General features: G+C 32.7%; 2 protein-coding genes and 1 long non-coding RNA gene across 3 annotated transcripts; 1 reads left to right on the top strand and 2 right to left on the bottom strand.

Moving 5' to 3' along the window:
- The first annotated feature begins 1,328 nt into the window (after window positions 1-1,328).
- On the top strand, window positions 1,329-3,418 carry LOC131616430 (mitochondrial intermembrane space import and assembly protein 40 homolog). Its single transcript, XM_058887759.1, has 4 exons — window positions 1,329-1,550; window positions 1,675-1,706; window positions 1,806-1,931; window positions 2,973-3,418. The coding sequence occupies exons 1-4, from the start codon at window positions 1,451-1,453 to the stop codon at window positions 3,159-3,161; spliced, it is 447 nt and encodes a 148-aa protein (XP_058743742.1). The 5' UTR covers window positions 1,329-1,450; the 3' UTR covers window positions 3,162-3,418.
- Window positions 3,419-9,035: 5,617 nt separating this feature from the next.
- LOC131619942 (uncharacterized) lies at window positions 9,036-11,249 on the bottom strand. The gene is made up of 4 exons (XM_058890981.1): window positions 10,404-11,249; window positions 10,248-10,306; window positions 9,770-10,102; window positions 9,036-9,609 (listed from the first exon to the last, which is right to left on the bottom strand). The coding sequence occupies exons 1-4, from the start codon at window positions 11,247-11,249 to the stop codon at window positions 9,036-9,038; spliced, it is 1,812 nt and encodes a 603-aa protein (XP_058746964.1).
- Window positions 11,250-13,466: 2,217 nt separating this feature from the next.
- LOC131616432 (uncharacterized) lies at window positions 13,467-15,023 on the bottom strand. The gene is made up of 3 exons (XR_009288097.1): window positions 14,730-15,023; window positions 14,417-14,456; window positions 13,467-13,923 (listed from the first exon to the last, which is right to left on the bottom strand). It is a non-coding gene; the product is annotated as an uncharacterized LOC131616432 (long non-coding RNA).
- Window positions 15,024-15,408: the final 385 nt, after the last annotated feature.

The raw sequence follows: 15,408 nt of genomic DNA, 5'->3' as shown, positions 1-15,408 counted from the left end.
CTAATTATAAAGGAAAATGTATTATGGAAAAGATTTTATATTTTATATTTCATCTCTCCCAAATTATAATTTTCTTTGTAAAAAAATTTTTGTCCCAAATTATAAATCACTTTATAATTTCAATACAATATTAATGACTATTTTTCTAATATCCCGATGATTACTTTTCGTTTTTTCAATTCTCATAATTTCTCTTTTTTATATAATTAATGAAGGACACTAGTGTAAATTTATACATAATTTCTATTTCTCATACAAAATTACTCCTTTCGTGTCGTTTTGAGTTTTTTGCGCACAAATTAAAGAATATAATAATTATGTCGCAAAACATTTGTTTTTTTTTTTACTAAATTAACCTTATAAATTTATTGAAAGTACACAATTGAAAAATAGCAATTATTTTTATATTAGAAAGTGAAAATCACATTCATTTAGAAACAACTTTTTTCTTCTACATTTGTTTTGAAATCAAAAAAATAATTGATTTTTTAAATTGTGTAAAATATTCAAAATATCGTATAATTTGACGAGAAAGCAGTGTTTTAAAAACCGGACCGGTCATCGAATCGGTGAGGGTACTGGGTCATTGGTTTATCGGTCGAACCACTGGGTCACTGGTCGAACCGCACGACCAAACCGAATTAAACCGGATAACTCAGTTGAATAGACCTGTCGTTATATAGGTATAAAATCGGTCAAACCAGATGATTCAGTCTCTAAAAAAATATAACTAGCTTTTAAATTTTTTAAAAATATCATATCATAAATTCACAATTTCATAACTTAAATTCAAATTTTAAACAAAGGTATCACACATAACAAAATAGTAAAAAATTACAAAGTCTAATTACAACATAATCTAATTGAATAGTTTATAATAAAATAACTCCAATGTGTACCAAATTTAATTCAAAATAGGATCCTCCTAAAAAGAAAATCAAATAAAATTCAATATGTTTATGCTATTTAAGAAAATTTATTAGTAAAAATAACAAATAGACAATAAAGTTTTTAATTTGTCACTAAAGAAAAAAACTATGTGAGAATGCTATTTAAGTAATACACTACTAAATATATTTAAAAAAAATTAAAAAAAAAATTTTAAAGAAATGTTAAAAAAAAGTTAAAAAAAAAAATCAATTAACCGCCGGTTTTCTGGTTTTCCCAGTTTTCACCGGTTTCCACCAGTTAATGGCATACCCGATCCGACTATTGAACCAGACCGATTCCCGGTTCGACCGGTCCGGCCGGCCGGTCCGGTCTGGTTTTTAAAAGACTGCTAGAAATAAAGGGTTTTAGTGTTGTATTTTGACTTTGACAAAGGGGTTTCAAGGGTTTTAGCTATAAGTAGAAGAAATTGCCTCGAAAGAAGAAGAAAAAAAGTATTAACGAAGAAATTGAATTTTGATCTTTAAATCTTGATTGCTTAACAGAAACAAGAACCAGAAAGATGGGTCAAGCTGAAAGCGCTGAAGCACAACCACTCACCACAACCACAGTGGATTCGAGTTCAAATTCCAATCCCCCTTCTCTGGAATCTGTAATCGCAGGTTGGTTTTGCCATTTCTTATTCTTTTGATCCTTTTTTCAAGTTTCATTGCTCACGCGCATAACATGTTTGTGTTAATGTCTAGCTGAAATTTCAATTTCAATGTGATTTTTGTTTTGTTTCAGAAGCTGCTGCATATGGAAATCAAAACACTGCGGTTTGTTTGGCTTCTTTTTAATATAAAGATATCAACTTTTAGCTAGTTGGGTGGATGATCAATTTGATGAAAATTTGGAATTTTTTTGAATTTTTTCAGAATGTTGAGGAAATGGCTCAGAAAGCTCTTGAATGCCCTTGTATTGCTGACCTAAGAAGTGGTGCTTGTGGGGGTCAATTCTCAAAGGCGTTTCTTTGTTTTCTCAAGAGTACTTCTGAAGAAAAGGTGTGTGCTAATGGTTTGCTTCATACTTTACTTTATTCTTACAGTTAAATTAGTTTTCTTGATTACCTTAGAGTTTGAGGTTTTGTTTACTGAAAGAAGATGTGTTGTGAAACTGATTTGCTGTTAGTTGATGAAAATATAACATATTTAGTTTGATGTGAGATTCATGAATTGTAATAGAGTTGGTGGACACTTTGTTTGTAGTTTAGTGTTTCTTCAACTAGTGGTTACATTCAAGGTTTTAAATGAAAATTTCACTGCGGTTCATGATATTAGAGAAAATTATTGTCGAATACCATCAGTGTTATCGAATATCTGCCATGGCGGCGCCATAGCGAATATCAATGGCGGTCTTTGGACTCGCTGCAATGGTAAATATCTGCTGCCGATACTGTGGGTTTTTCTGTCGTAATCCACTATGACGGCGCCACAATGCAGCGGGTATGGTGGGATTTTGGCTCTCTGCCATGGACCTGCCATTGATAACACTGAATACTGTTGGTGCAACCGCAATTGCTGTTTTTAAGATATACATTTTTCGATGAAGCGGTCTCAATTACGAATTGCAATTGCTGACCGAGCTTGGTTACACTTTGTTTGCTCTCTTAAACCTTCGCAACAGAGAGAGGCCTGTTTGCTTGAGTTTTTCACTTTTTTCTTTTTGAAAACTGTTTTATAAATAATTGAGAAACTTCTTTTGGGAACAAAAATTATCTATTCGGTAATGTTAATATGAAAAACAATTTCAGGGATGGGAAAACAGAAACACTTGTTTGGAAAATTTGTTATGAGAACATGTTTAGAAATAGAAGGGCACAGAGTGGTAGACTAGAGAGCATTCAGCAGCAGTTGATGCTAAGTAGTTATGGTGGAGGTTGTCTGGTGCTGGCAAACAACAATACAAATAACTGAATAAAATGTGATAACCAAACTGTTCTAGGTTGTTATTGTTTTATGGTTCTTATAATATTTTATTTACAGGTATTGAATTTCTATATTCTTCATCAAGTGTTGAAATGTGCTATTGCTCCAATTTTGTAGGGCTCAGACTGCGTAAGTCCATTTGTTGCTCTGCAGAGCTGCATCAAAGCCAATCCAGATGCGTTCTCTAAGGACATTCTAGGCGAAGAGGAAAGCACAAAGTCGGAGCCAGTCCAAGAATACAAAATAACTCCTCCTGATTGGGCTAAGGAATCTAGAAGATCTAAAAAATCAAAGTCGAAGCTTTAAGGGAAGAGCTGAGTCCTACTCAAATAACAGAATGAATGCCAAATTCATTTTAAATTTGTATTAGCTTTGCCTGATTGAAAACATTATAGGTTGGATTAGGGCCTGAGACATCTCCTATATTCACTAATCATCAGAGCGTTCCATCTTACTTTTACATTCCCTATCAATTGAACATAACTAATCATGAGTTAGAATGTTATTATCATGATTTTCAAGTTTTCAACTATATACATATACCTTTTAATCATTTTTATACCTTTTAATCATTTTTTATTGCGGTTAATGATGTTCAAAATTATAACTAATTGCGTTGAGTATAGGGTTAGTAAACTGAAACATCTTTTTTATGTTTAATAATCATCAACTGAATTGCATTGACAATATATTTATATTGCATTAGCCAAATAATTTGTTGTTGAATTTTATGTTAAGATTTTGTGTTTAAATAACATTTCTCTAACTGTAGCATGAAAGAAGGCTCATTTCTATTTCTAGAATACACGATTATGCACAAATAATCCGAATTTAAATTCCAGCATGACATAAATCAATCTTATGTTACGCTAATTATTTTATGGGTTAATAGCGTTTTTGGCAGTTGTAATATACGACTCATTTGGTTTTAGCTCCTAAACCTTTTTAAATGATATGTCCATATAATTTGGTAATGATTCAATATTTATAAATTAAAAAAAAAATAAAAAAGAGAATGTTTTTTATGGTTTTCTAGTTTCAACTCCCTCATCAAGTCGCCTACGAATAGGCGTGTCACACTACACCATATCATAACCAGGGCCGGCCCAAGGGCCAAGCTGCTAAAGTTAGGGCTTTAGGCCTCAAAAGTTTGGGCTTAAAAAAAGGCCTCAAATTTTTTTTATTTAGATATAAAAATATATAATGACATTTGAATTACATATATTTTTATAGTTGAATTGGTAAAATATAGGCCTCTTTTCTTTTTGGTATTAGTTCAACTCTTAACAACCACAAAATTAATATTTTGAAATACATTTTAAAGGCCTCACTTTAAAATTTGCTTTAGGCCTCTAAACAGGTTGGGCCAGCCCTGATCATAACTCATAAGTATCAGAGCGGCCAGAATCAGCCTTAAAAAACTTTAAAAGCACAGGTTCATATTTTCATTACTAGATAAGGCAAGCAGATGTCTCTGTCGTTTGTAAATAATTCGTTTAATTTATTAAGAAGAGATGGGTGTCGTCACTTTTTCCTACGTGGGCGGGAGTCAGCCTACCTTTTTTAGCTTTTAAGTAGGACATGATGAACTCGGAACAACGGAATATCTTATATTGAAGAAATTAAACTCTCAATGAGAAGCCAACATCCATTACGATAAGAAGAAATCAAGATGTCGCACAAACAAAAACAAATAGGAGATTGAAGAAAACAAGTCGATTAATCCCGTCTGGGCGAGAACTCGACGCAAAGCTAGGCAACTTCTTAAAAATTATTACTAATCGATTAATTTCATTTCAATTGTACATCGGGGACAAAATCGAACAAAGATTTATCCCCCAACAGGAGCGAGGACCGAAAACGACAAAGACCTCCACCGGGGGCTATTTACCCCAAGACCTCCACTAGAGGCGATCTAACTCAAGACCTCCACAAAAGGCGATTAAACCCAAGACTTCCATAGGGGGCGATTTAACCCAAGAACTCTACCAGGGACGATTTAACACAAGACCTCCACCGGGGGCGATTTAACCCAAGACCTCCACGGGAGTCACTTTATCCAAGACCTCCACCAGGGGCGATTTAACCCTAAGACCTCCACCGAGAATGATTTAACCCAAGACCTACACAAGAGGCACTTTAATCCAAGACCACCACGGGGGGGGGGGTGCTTTAATCCAAGACATCCACGGGGGCGCTTTAATCCAAGACATCCACGGGGGAACTTTAAACTAAGACTTCCATGAGGCTCTGGAATGTCAATGAACCCCAAACGGGTTTAAAACAATTACACGTCAACTCCAAATGGGGCTATGAATTCCGGTCATGCCCTTGATCTTTTAAAAACGTTCCAAATTAGATGAAGACACTAGACCATATCGTAAGTCTAAGCAATCAAACACTTCACCCATACAAACTTCGTGCTTGGGGGGCTTATGTACATCCCGGGAAAATTGCTATCCGGGATGTTGGTCTCGGATAAAATCTAAGTAATCAAACACTTCATCCTTATAGACTTCGTGCTTGGGGGCTAAAGTACATCCTAGAAGAGTTGCTATCCAGAATGTTAATTTCTAGCCCGGATAGCCAGCCAAGTCGCCCAACGGAGCTAGCCCACAAGAAAGTCGCCCAGCAGAGCTATCCCACGAAGGGACAACCAAGTCACCTAGTGGAGCTAGCCCATAGATAGGTCGTCCAGTAGAGCTAGGCCAAGAAAGGACAACCAAGTCGTCCAGCAGAGCTAGCCCACAGGCAGGTCGCCCATCAGAACTTGCCTGTGAAGGGACAGCCAAGTCGCCCAACTGAGCTAGCCTGCGAAGTAATCGACTCTAAGACATACATTGATAGACATTTAGAACAGGTTTTTTATGTGATATTTGCCACATCAATAGCCATATATGATTTTATAACGTTGACTACCCTTGTCTCACAAGGAAGACTATAAAAGAGAGACCTCAACGTATGAGAATGAGATCCAAAAACGAGAAACACATAACTTCTCTGCAACCTTTCCTGACCCGTATCGAACTTCTCTGCAACCTTTCCCGACCCACATCGGGCTGGTTTGCATTATTGTTCTGCTGGATATATATATATATATATATATATATATATATATATATATATGTGTGTGTGTGTGTGTGTGTGTGTGTGTGTGTGTGTGTGTGTGTGTGTGTGTGTGTGTGTGTGATATTTTAAAAAGGATATTTTACTAATCTAATATCTATTTATTAAATAATTTCATGAACTTCTTAAGTTGCCCCCCTTCACTCCAAATTCTTTACACTAAGGTTTTGTTTTGCATGACATTTTTGGAACTTATAGTTTATAGCTTATAACTTATAACCTCTTAAGACAATAAAAGATATGTTTGGTAATAGTCTTTTCTTCACAAGCTTATAGCTTATTTTACTAGCTTATAACTGTTTTTTCATACGCTATTTCAAATAGAGTTTTATCTTATAGCTCATCATTTTTTATTCCATTTTTATCCCTATTATTTTAACTAAAATCCACTTCTACCTTTTATAATTTAATTTAAAATAAAATAATTATGTATTAAATGTCTTTTATATCATTTTAATTTATGAGTTAGTCGAGCCGCTAATTTTATCAATCACTTCAATTAGCTTATAGCTATAAGTCCTTAGTCTATAAGTTATAAGCTATCAGTCATCATGAGACATCAGTCTAAGATATCAGTTATCAGATAGTTTATCACTCAACCGTTATTTTTATCAAACAGAGGATAAAAAACATTTAAGTAATAAAGTAATTTGATAATAAAAATATATTGTGTTTTTTAATTTACCACCATTAATAAAAAAGTTGTTATTTTAAAATAAAATAAAAAATGAAATTCACATTAATATTTTCTTTCTCTTGAATAAAGTCATTATACTATTAGCAAAATTAGGATATGCATTATACGTGACAAATTTATATGTTTTGTATTATGAAAATAGTATTCAAAATTTTAATTTAATGTCTAAACATATAATTTTTAAATATAATATAATTTTTAGTATTCAAAATTTACGTGGTTGTTGTTATTAAATTTATTTTTCTTTTTAAAATTTTAGTAATATATTAACTATAAATAAAACTATTATGAAAAATTATTTTGTAATTATTTAGATTCTTATTTGGGATAAAATTTATTTTGAAATTATTTAGACTTTTATAGAAAGGTTAATAAAACAAAACAAAATTAATTGAGATTTTGTATTTTTTTAAAACTTATGAAATAATTAAAAAATTTCAGAATTTTTTCAAATTAACTTCATAATTGTAATCATGTTAAAAATATGTTAATGGGTAGTCAGGAAAATTTAATGATAAATGGTAATCATAAAAAATAATGATAGAAGATAAAAATTTATTAATATAGTCAATTTTATAAATTGAATAAACTACTATTGTTTTTATAAACGGGAATAAGTTACAAAGCATTTTAAATTTTTGATTTTATATTTATTACACTATTCAATGGAGACTACTTAACGTGATTATTTTAAATATATGAGAATAAATATATATATTATTTACCATACATAGGTTTTAAATTTCTATTTTTTTTATAATTGTACATAGATTTAATTACTCTATTAATATATTCATATTTTTATTATTTGTTTAATTTTTAAATATTTTAAGTATACATCAAACGTAGAAACTTTTAATATTTGACGGAAGATGTCATACATTTTAGGTTTGAAAAAAATGAGCTACTATCTCAAATAGGTTTAGTAAATTTTATTCTCTAACTATGTTTAATTTCTTAATTAAAATTATATTTTTTAAACTTATAAAATTATATATTTTTTATATTATAATAATATACATTAAATGTAGAAACTCTTAAGCATTTAACGGGAGTTGTTATACATTTTACGTTTGGGAAAATGAGCTAATATCTCAAATAGGTTTAATAAATTTTTGGCTTATTTAGTCCTGAAGTCCCATAACTTAATTTATGTTTTCACTTTGGTCCCCTATGTAATAAACGTTACATGTTAGTCCCTTAAGGAAACTTCCGTTATGAATGTTGATCCATTCCGTTAATTTCTGTGTGAAAACGTTAAATTTGCTGATCTTGCATGCCAACAAGGATTTTTTTTTTTAATTTCTCACTCAGCATAGTGCATTATATTATCGTATTATCATGTTTGCATTTATCAGAATCCATTTTCACATTTTAGGGCAAACTTGTGCCTCCTCTCCTTCTACATTCATCACCTTCATCTCTTGTTCTTCGTTGTTTCTTCAGTGACCAGGAAATCGAGCGTGTGAAGATGTCTACGAACTCCAGTCACTACTCAAAATCAAACACCCAGAGTTGTGGGTCATTTGGGTCTGTTGTGCTAAGAAGCAAAAGGATTGATTGTTGGTGCCAAGAAGAGTGTGTGATGCGCACGGTTACAGATCTAAATAGTGTTAATGTAGGGAAAAAGTTTTGGGGCTGTAGGAATTACAGGAATCATATGGAGAAGGGATGCAATTTTTTCAAGTGGGTTGGTGATGAGGTTGTTGATGGAAGGGATTTAAAGATTGAAAGGCAAAGGAAGAAGATTTTAAAGTTGAAGAATGAAGTTCTGAGCATGAGAGGATTGTTGAAGAATGCAATAGTTTTTGCTGTTATTAGTCTAGGGTTTAATTTAGTCTTTGTAACTATGTATTTGAAATAGAGGTGTAACAAATCTTGTGAAAGTATGTAAGTTTGATGTTGGTTGAATGAATTGATTTCTAGCAATATTGAGTGTTATTTAACCATCTGTTATATGTTATATACTGATCTTGTAAAAATTGTTGCAAATTGATAATTGTTGCAGATTGATATTGTAACAATATGTATACTTGCATTGATATTGTAACAATATGTATACTTGCAGATTGATATTGTAACAATATGTATACTTATAGATTGATGGCTATATGTATACTTGTAGATTGATGGCTATATGTAAATATTGACATAAGGAGTTAAAATAAAACACGTTGCATTATAAAACCTATGTGTTCTGTTGACACAAACATAATAAGTTGTTCAATGACACAAACATAACAAAATGGCATGAAAGCCTAATTACTTGTTCGATGACAAAAACATACAAAATGACATGAAAGCCTAGGTTTTTGTTCAGACTAAATAATACACAAAATACATAAGGGCATAAAAGCCTAATTCAGAATTGCTTCAGACTGGGTTGATTCTTGCTGAGTAGCTCCAGGTTGAGTAGCTTCAGGCTGGCTAGGTCCATGCTGAATTGGCTCAGGCTGAGTAGTTTCAGGTTGAGCAGACTGGCTTGGTGGTGGCAGTTTGCATGTTGATTTGTTGTGCCCCATCATGTGGCACCTACTGCACTTAATGCCAAAGTTTGCTCTTTTGAGTTGAGTCTCATTCCTTATACTTTCAGATGGGTCTCTAGTTCTCTTCTTCTTTGGCCTTCCTGGCTGCCTCTTGATAGGTGGTGGTTGCAATTCAGCATATTCCTTCTTCTCCCACAGATTTTCTCCATTGACAGGAAAAATAACACTTGCATAACATGCCTCATAAACAGATTTTTTGTAACAGTCAGGCACAAAATTTTCAATATCAAGTTGTTGTGATTTCATACAACTCATGGCATGACAACAAGGTAAACCTGTCAGCATCCATAACCTGCAAGAACACAGCTTGGTGGACAAATTCACCACATACTTTTCTCCATTGTTTGAGATGTGCCTCACTTCATAGTCAATCTCACCTGCACGCCTGTATAAGCAACAAACAATAGCTATAATAAATATCTCAGAATTGCTACACTATACAACACACAATAGGATTTTTCAAATACCTCACAATCCAGTAGTTTGTTCTTCCAGATTCCTATGTAAGTTTTTTCTTGATATTGGGCAAAATATCTCCGTCAAACTTGGCAATTTTCTCTCTATTTGACTCCCACCTTTGCATGAGATATACTCTGATTTCTTCAAGCATGGTAATTATAGGTTTGGCCTTAGAAGTCACAAACACAGAGTTGAAAGCCTCTGACATGTTGTTCACCAAGGCATCACAAAGAGGATATGGCTTGAAGAATGCCTTACTCCAATATCTAGCTGGCAGCTTTATCAAATGCTTGAAGGCATTCTCATTAACACCCTTCATCTCCAGCATAGCCCTTTCAAATGCATTAGTATAACTAGCTGTAGCAGCTTTCCACATCAATTCCTTGAGTTTGGCACCAGGGAATTTCTTTCTAAAATTGCTATAAAAATACCAACAATAAGAATGTAAATGAGTCATCAGAACATACCAGACACATACCAACATAAGAATGTAAATGCAAATGAATATACAGAACAATAAGAATGCAAATGAATATACAGAACATTATATGTATTGAATCCTACCTGACACAGAACCTCTGATCCACTTGAGGCAATAGTTCTTCTAGGGCTGTTAATAGTCCCTAAGAAAATATACAAATTATACATCAGTCCCTTATGGAAATATACAAATTATACATCAGTCCCTTATGCAAATATACAAATTATACAGAAGAGTACCTTTTGTTGATCACTTATGAAAGTGTAAGTTTTGCAAATCCTTTCCCCACCAAGATCAGCTATCAGCAACTCAAGGAACCAACTCCATGAATCTTTGGTGTCTCCCTCCACCACAGCATAAGCAATAGGCATCATCTGATCATTGGGATCCCTCCCAATTGCAGCAAGAAACTGTCCACCATAATAACCCTTCAAGAAGCATCCATCCAATCCTATTATAGGCCCGCACTTAAAGAAGCTGTCCTTGCATGCCTTAAAACAAATGTACATTCTCTGAAAATGGGGACTCAGTTGACTTTGAGGATTCTCAATGCTTTCTTCTTCACCTTGGAATGGTTGACTGGTTACTTTGACTGTTGAACCAGGATTGGCCCTTGGAAGTTCATGTGCATAGTCATGTATCCTTTTATATTGTTCTCTAAATGAGCCATCAACAATGTCAATTGCCTTTGTCTTGGCCCTGTATGCAAGAGTTCTATTGATTCCCACATTCCATTTCTGTTGAGTTTTTTCCATAATGTCAGCTAGCCTTAAATTAGGATTCTCTCTAACATTTTTCTGTATCTTACTACTCAGCCATTTTGAGTTTAACAAATTTACCTTGAAATCCCTAATACAAGTATGTTTGTCAACAATCTTCCTGAGCTGCCATGTTTCCTCATTCTGAATTTTGGCACAATATGCCTCCCATGGACACCCTTTTTTACATATCACTCTCATCCTTTTTTTATCATTTTTCTTGAACTTCATGTCCCTACCATTGTGTATGGCATATGTCCTTATGGCATCCTTGAAGTCTTGGTTAGTTGCAAAGTATGTTCCTAACTCCCACTTATAATCCTCCATAGTTTTAGGCATTTTGAAGGTTTGAAATAGAGTCTTTGTCACACAATCATCCTCACTAAAACATTCATTAAATCCTACTTCACTGTTGTCAGTCTCAACATCACTCAAACCCTTCAAATTTACTTGTATTTCTTCTTCATCTACCTCATCATCAACTAAAAGGCTTTTTTCCCCAGATGTGACACACTCACTAACTTTCTTCTTACTAGGTATTCCAATCTTCCCTTCCCTTTTACCTTCCCCTTCCCCTTCCCCTCCCCATTCCCCTTCCTCTTAGCTTTAACTTTTCCTTTACTTTTCCCTTTTCCCATACCCTTTTTTGTCCCATCCTCAGATATTTCAGCATCATCAACTGCCACTGCTTCAGTCATCACCACATCATTATCAGAATCTTCAAAGTTTATTCCTATTGCACTATCTTCACTACCACTTTTCAGTCCATCAGTATCTTTGGTCCCCTCAACATCACCACCTGGTAACTCTTCTTCAAAGTTCAGTTCAGATTCAACCTCCTTCTCAAAGTTCAGATCAACTTCAACATCTTTGTCACAGTTCAGTCCCCCAGTATCTTCCATGTTACAGTTTAGTCCCTCAACCGCTACTGCTTCTTTGGTCCCCTCACTATGTCCTGATTCCATGGTCCCACCAACTTGTTCTACCTCTGTGGTCCCCTTGTCTCCATATTCCATATCTGTGTCTGTACCTTCAACTTCAGCTTCTATATTAAGTGAATCTTCAGTGGTCCCTACTACATTCTCCATGTCTCCTAAACTATCATCATTTATCTCTCCTTTATCCATTGTGTTTGTTACATTAGTTTCAACTCCGCCAATATCCTCAATAATATCTGGTTCTAGCACAGGATACAAAACATATAAATGGACTTCCCCAGTCAACTCAGCTATTACATGCATCCTCCTAGTTCCTATGTCATCTGTCAACTCAACAATGCTATTGCTCTCCATTTCGTCATGATACCAAAGACTATCTATGTCTGGATAACCTAACTCATTTAACCCATCTAGTACTTCGAAATAACTCCAAAAATCAGGATCCACATGCCAGATTTCCTCTAACCCATTGTACCCTAATTTCGTGAACTCAGAAAACACACCCCCGTGATGAACAATGCATACAAAACGAGTATCCATTACCTAAACACGGATTATGTAAAACCCTAAATGAGAAAAACAGGTAACGTAACAAAACTATAAATGCAAAACATCATTCATACCTTATCTCAGATTGTAGAATGTCTTCTTGTTCCACAAACCCTAACAAATGAAGACGAAAGAACCATCAGTATGATAGATGAACGAAGTTCCAGTAGGAGATATGAAGGAAAATGTAAGAAATCAGTACTGATAACATTTAACGCATGGTACCTTACTGCACGAAGATGAAGCTGGGAATGAACTATGTATGAAGATGAATCATTCACGAACCCTAGTGAACGAAAGGGGGTTGTGGGAGAAAACGTGAAATGAATATGATAGATGAGAAAGAAATAAGGAACGTCAGAAATGTTCCTTCATTTTTTAATCATAAATCCATGTCAGCTACTGATGCCCAGCTGGACTGCTAACAAGGCAAAAACTAACAGAAAAACATAAAACTTAACAGAAAGGACAACATGCTCTAACGGAAGTACAAATAAGGGACCACAACGTAACGTTAATTACATCAGGGACTGAACTGAAACCTAAAATTAAACTGAGGGACCAAAGGATGTATTAAGCCTAAATTTTTAGAATTAACTCATTTGTATTCAACTGGGGTTTCTTAACTCATCTGAATTGACGGGTAGATGTGAACGTATCTATGAGATACGAGTGATTGACGGATCATTTTAATGTCTATCTTTTAACTATTTCTTTTGTTACTGTTTTATATATTTGAAGTTATAAAATTAATTGACGGTAGATGTGAATATATCTATGAGATATCAGTTATTGATTGAAATTACGTGAATATTTATGAACTGCAAAATAAGTTATATTATGTATTATAAGTTATAAATATATTAATGTTATCTAACTGAAAATATGATGTCATATTTAATAATTTAGTCATTGATACGTGTAATATGAATCCATGTGTTTATTGTTTTTACTTAAAGAGCTAAAAAAATTGATGTATTATTAGCTCTTTCATTGTTAACTATTATGTTTTTGGGATTAACATTGACTAAAATTTGTTTGCATTTTGGTTAAATATATATGGTTGATTTATATAAAAGAACTTTACAAGTGATATTTAGATACATGTAATGTGAAACCTCGACCAGACCCGTGCGATAGCACGGGTTTCCTACTAGTTTAATAGAAACCACATGTAATCTGACATAATTTCATTCAATTAATACATTTGTGGTATAATTTAAATTAAAATATTATTTTATAAAGAATCAACTTTTCGTATTTCTACCGTATGAAAATTTCTGATTTATAATATATGTTACACTTAATTATTTCTCCCACACCTCTTCTTAACTCTTTTATGTTATTTTATTCTCAATCTCTCTCTTTCTCTCTGACACTTCTACTTCTTCTAAACCATTTACTATCTTACTCACAAATTTTTCTCCCACTTCTAGATGGTTTTTTTAAAAATGATGATATCTTCTTGCAAGTGATGATATCATGGATCTCTGCTTCAATTATCATGTTTGCTCCTAAAAAAATGACAACAATTTTTTTTAGTCATTATATAAGATAATCAATAGAATATAATAATAATAATAATAATAATAATAATAATAATAAAGTTGAAAATAAATAAGAAAAAACTTCAAATATCCCTTGTTTTCGGATAAATACAAATTAAGTATCATTTATATAGTAATCATAAAAAAATGTTATCTTTCATTACAAATAAAGTGGTATAATGATCATAACTTTATCAATCTTTTTGAAGTGAATTGAATAGAAATAAAAATTAATATTTAGAAATATATGAAAAACCGAGTGCAAAACTTTATAAATATTTTTGGAGTGAATAAAATAGAAATTTATTTTCAGAAATATATGAAAAAATTATGGAATATGAAATCTTTGATAAAATAAAAAATAAAAAGAAGTATTTAGAAAATATATAAAAAACTCAAACTTATAGCACATAAATATTCAATGGAAGAAACAAAAAGATCTACAATTTGAAACTTATACCTAGATCGACATGGGGTTCCTGTCGGTATAGATTTGCAACCTAAAAAAACAAAAAAAATGTTAAATAAAATTGTAAAACATTTATGAAGATAAAGTAACGAGATAAAAATGAATGTGAGAATGAGAGAATATGAAGTAGAAGAAAAACAAAGGAGAATGTGAGATAGAGAGATAGAGAGAGAGAGAGAGAGAGAGAGAGAGAGAGAGAGAGAGAGAGAGAGAGAGAGAGAGAGAGAGAGAGAGAGAGAGAGAGAGAGAGAGAGAGAGGTGTTGTGGAAGAAGAGAGAGAACCGATAGACATTGAAAAGTTTACTTTATTTCTTGATGAAGATGAACAACTTTTAATATATCTGCAAAACACAAAATACAATATAATAGATCATCAAAAACAAAGTTGAAGATGAGAAAGACAAAGCAGAAAAAAGAAGAAAACATTTTGTTAAAGAAGAAGGTGAAGTGAAAGTGGAAAAGATTAGAAACATAAGGAAGAAAAAGAAGAAAGAGAAGAAGAGTGTTTGTTATGAGAGAAAAATATTGAAGGAGGGGGGTTAAAAGTACCAAATACAAGCATAGTAGGTTAGTTTGGTTACTATTACACAGTTGATGAGAAATGATGTTAAAAAAAATATTTGAAATCTTATAAGCAGATGATGGAAAAAGAAAAATGAATAGGCAAGTTGGTAAGATATAGAGAAAGAAAGATGAAAAGATGGAAAAAAAAGGTAGCAAGGTGGATGAAGAGAGCATCCACGTGGACGAGCCAAATGAAGAGAGGGGCATAATGGTATTTTCCAGAGCATTGAACTTTTTTATATTGTAGATTAATAGATCTACAAAATTCAATAATATTATTTTAATAAAAAGATTGAATAATTTAAATTTTAAAAATATAATAAAACTTATGAGATAGTCAATAATATTATTACATTTTAAATATTTAAAATTAAAAATTAACTAAATAGAATAATTTAGTTAAAAAGAATTAAAAGAAT

Source organism: Vicia villosa, linkage group LG7, assembly GCF_029867415.1.
Source record: "Vicia villosa cultivar HV-30 ecotype Madison, WI linkage group LG7, Vvil1.0, whole genome shotgun sequence".
Taxonomy (NCBI): Eukaryota; Viridiplantae; Streptophyta; class Magnoliopsida; order Fabales; family Fabaceae; genus Vicia; species Vicia villosa.
Note: the sequence above shows the minus strand (reverse complement) of the source record. Positions and strands in the feature narration are given on the sequence as shown.

What these genes read in the sequence shown, in the direction of transcription:
- LOC131616430 (XM_058887759.1), top strand. Translation starts at nt 1,451, where the DNA reads ATGGGTCAAGCTGAAAGCGCTGAAGCACAACCACTCACCACAACCACA. An exon ending in TCTGGAATCTGTAATCGCAG is followed by an intron (nt 1,551 to 1,674) that starts GTTGGTTTTGCC and finishes GTTTTGTTTCAG; the next exon opens with AAGCTGCTGCATATGGAAAT. An exon ending in ATGGAAATCAAAACACTGCG is followed by an intron (nt 1,707 to 1,805) that starts GTTTGTTTGGCT and finishes GAATTTTTTCAG; the next exon opens with AATGTTGAGGAAATGGCTCA.
- LOC131619942 (XM_058890981.1), bottom strand. Translation starts at nt 11,249, where the DNA reads ATGGAGGATTATAAGTGGGAGTTAGGAACATACTTTGCAACTAACCAA. An exon ending in GATCAGAGGTTCTGTGTCAG is followed by an intron (nt 10,103 to 10,247) that starts GTAGGATTCAAT and finishes GTATTTTTATAG; the next exon opens with CAATTTTAGAAAGAAATTCC. An exon ending in AATAGAGAGAAAATTGCCAA is followed by an intron (nt 9,610 to 9,769) that starts GTTTGACGGAGA and finishes TTGCTTATACAG; the next exon opens with GCGTGCAGGTGAGATTGACT.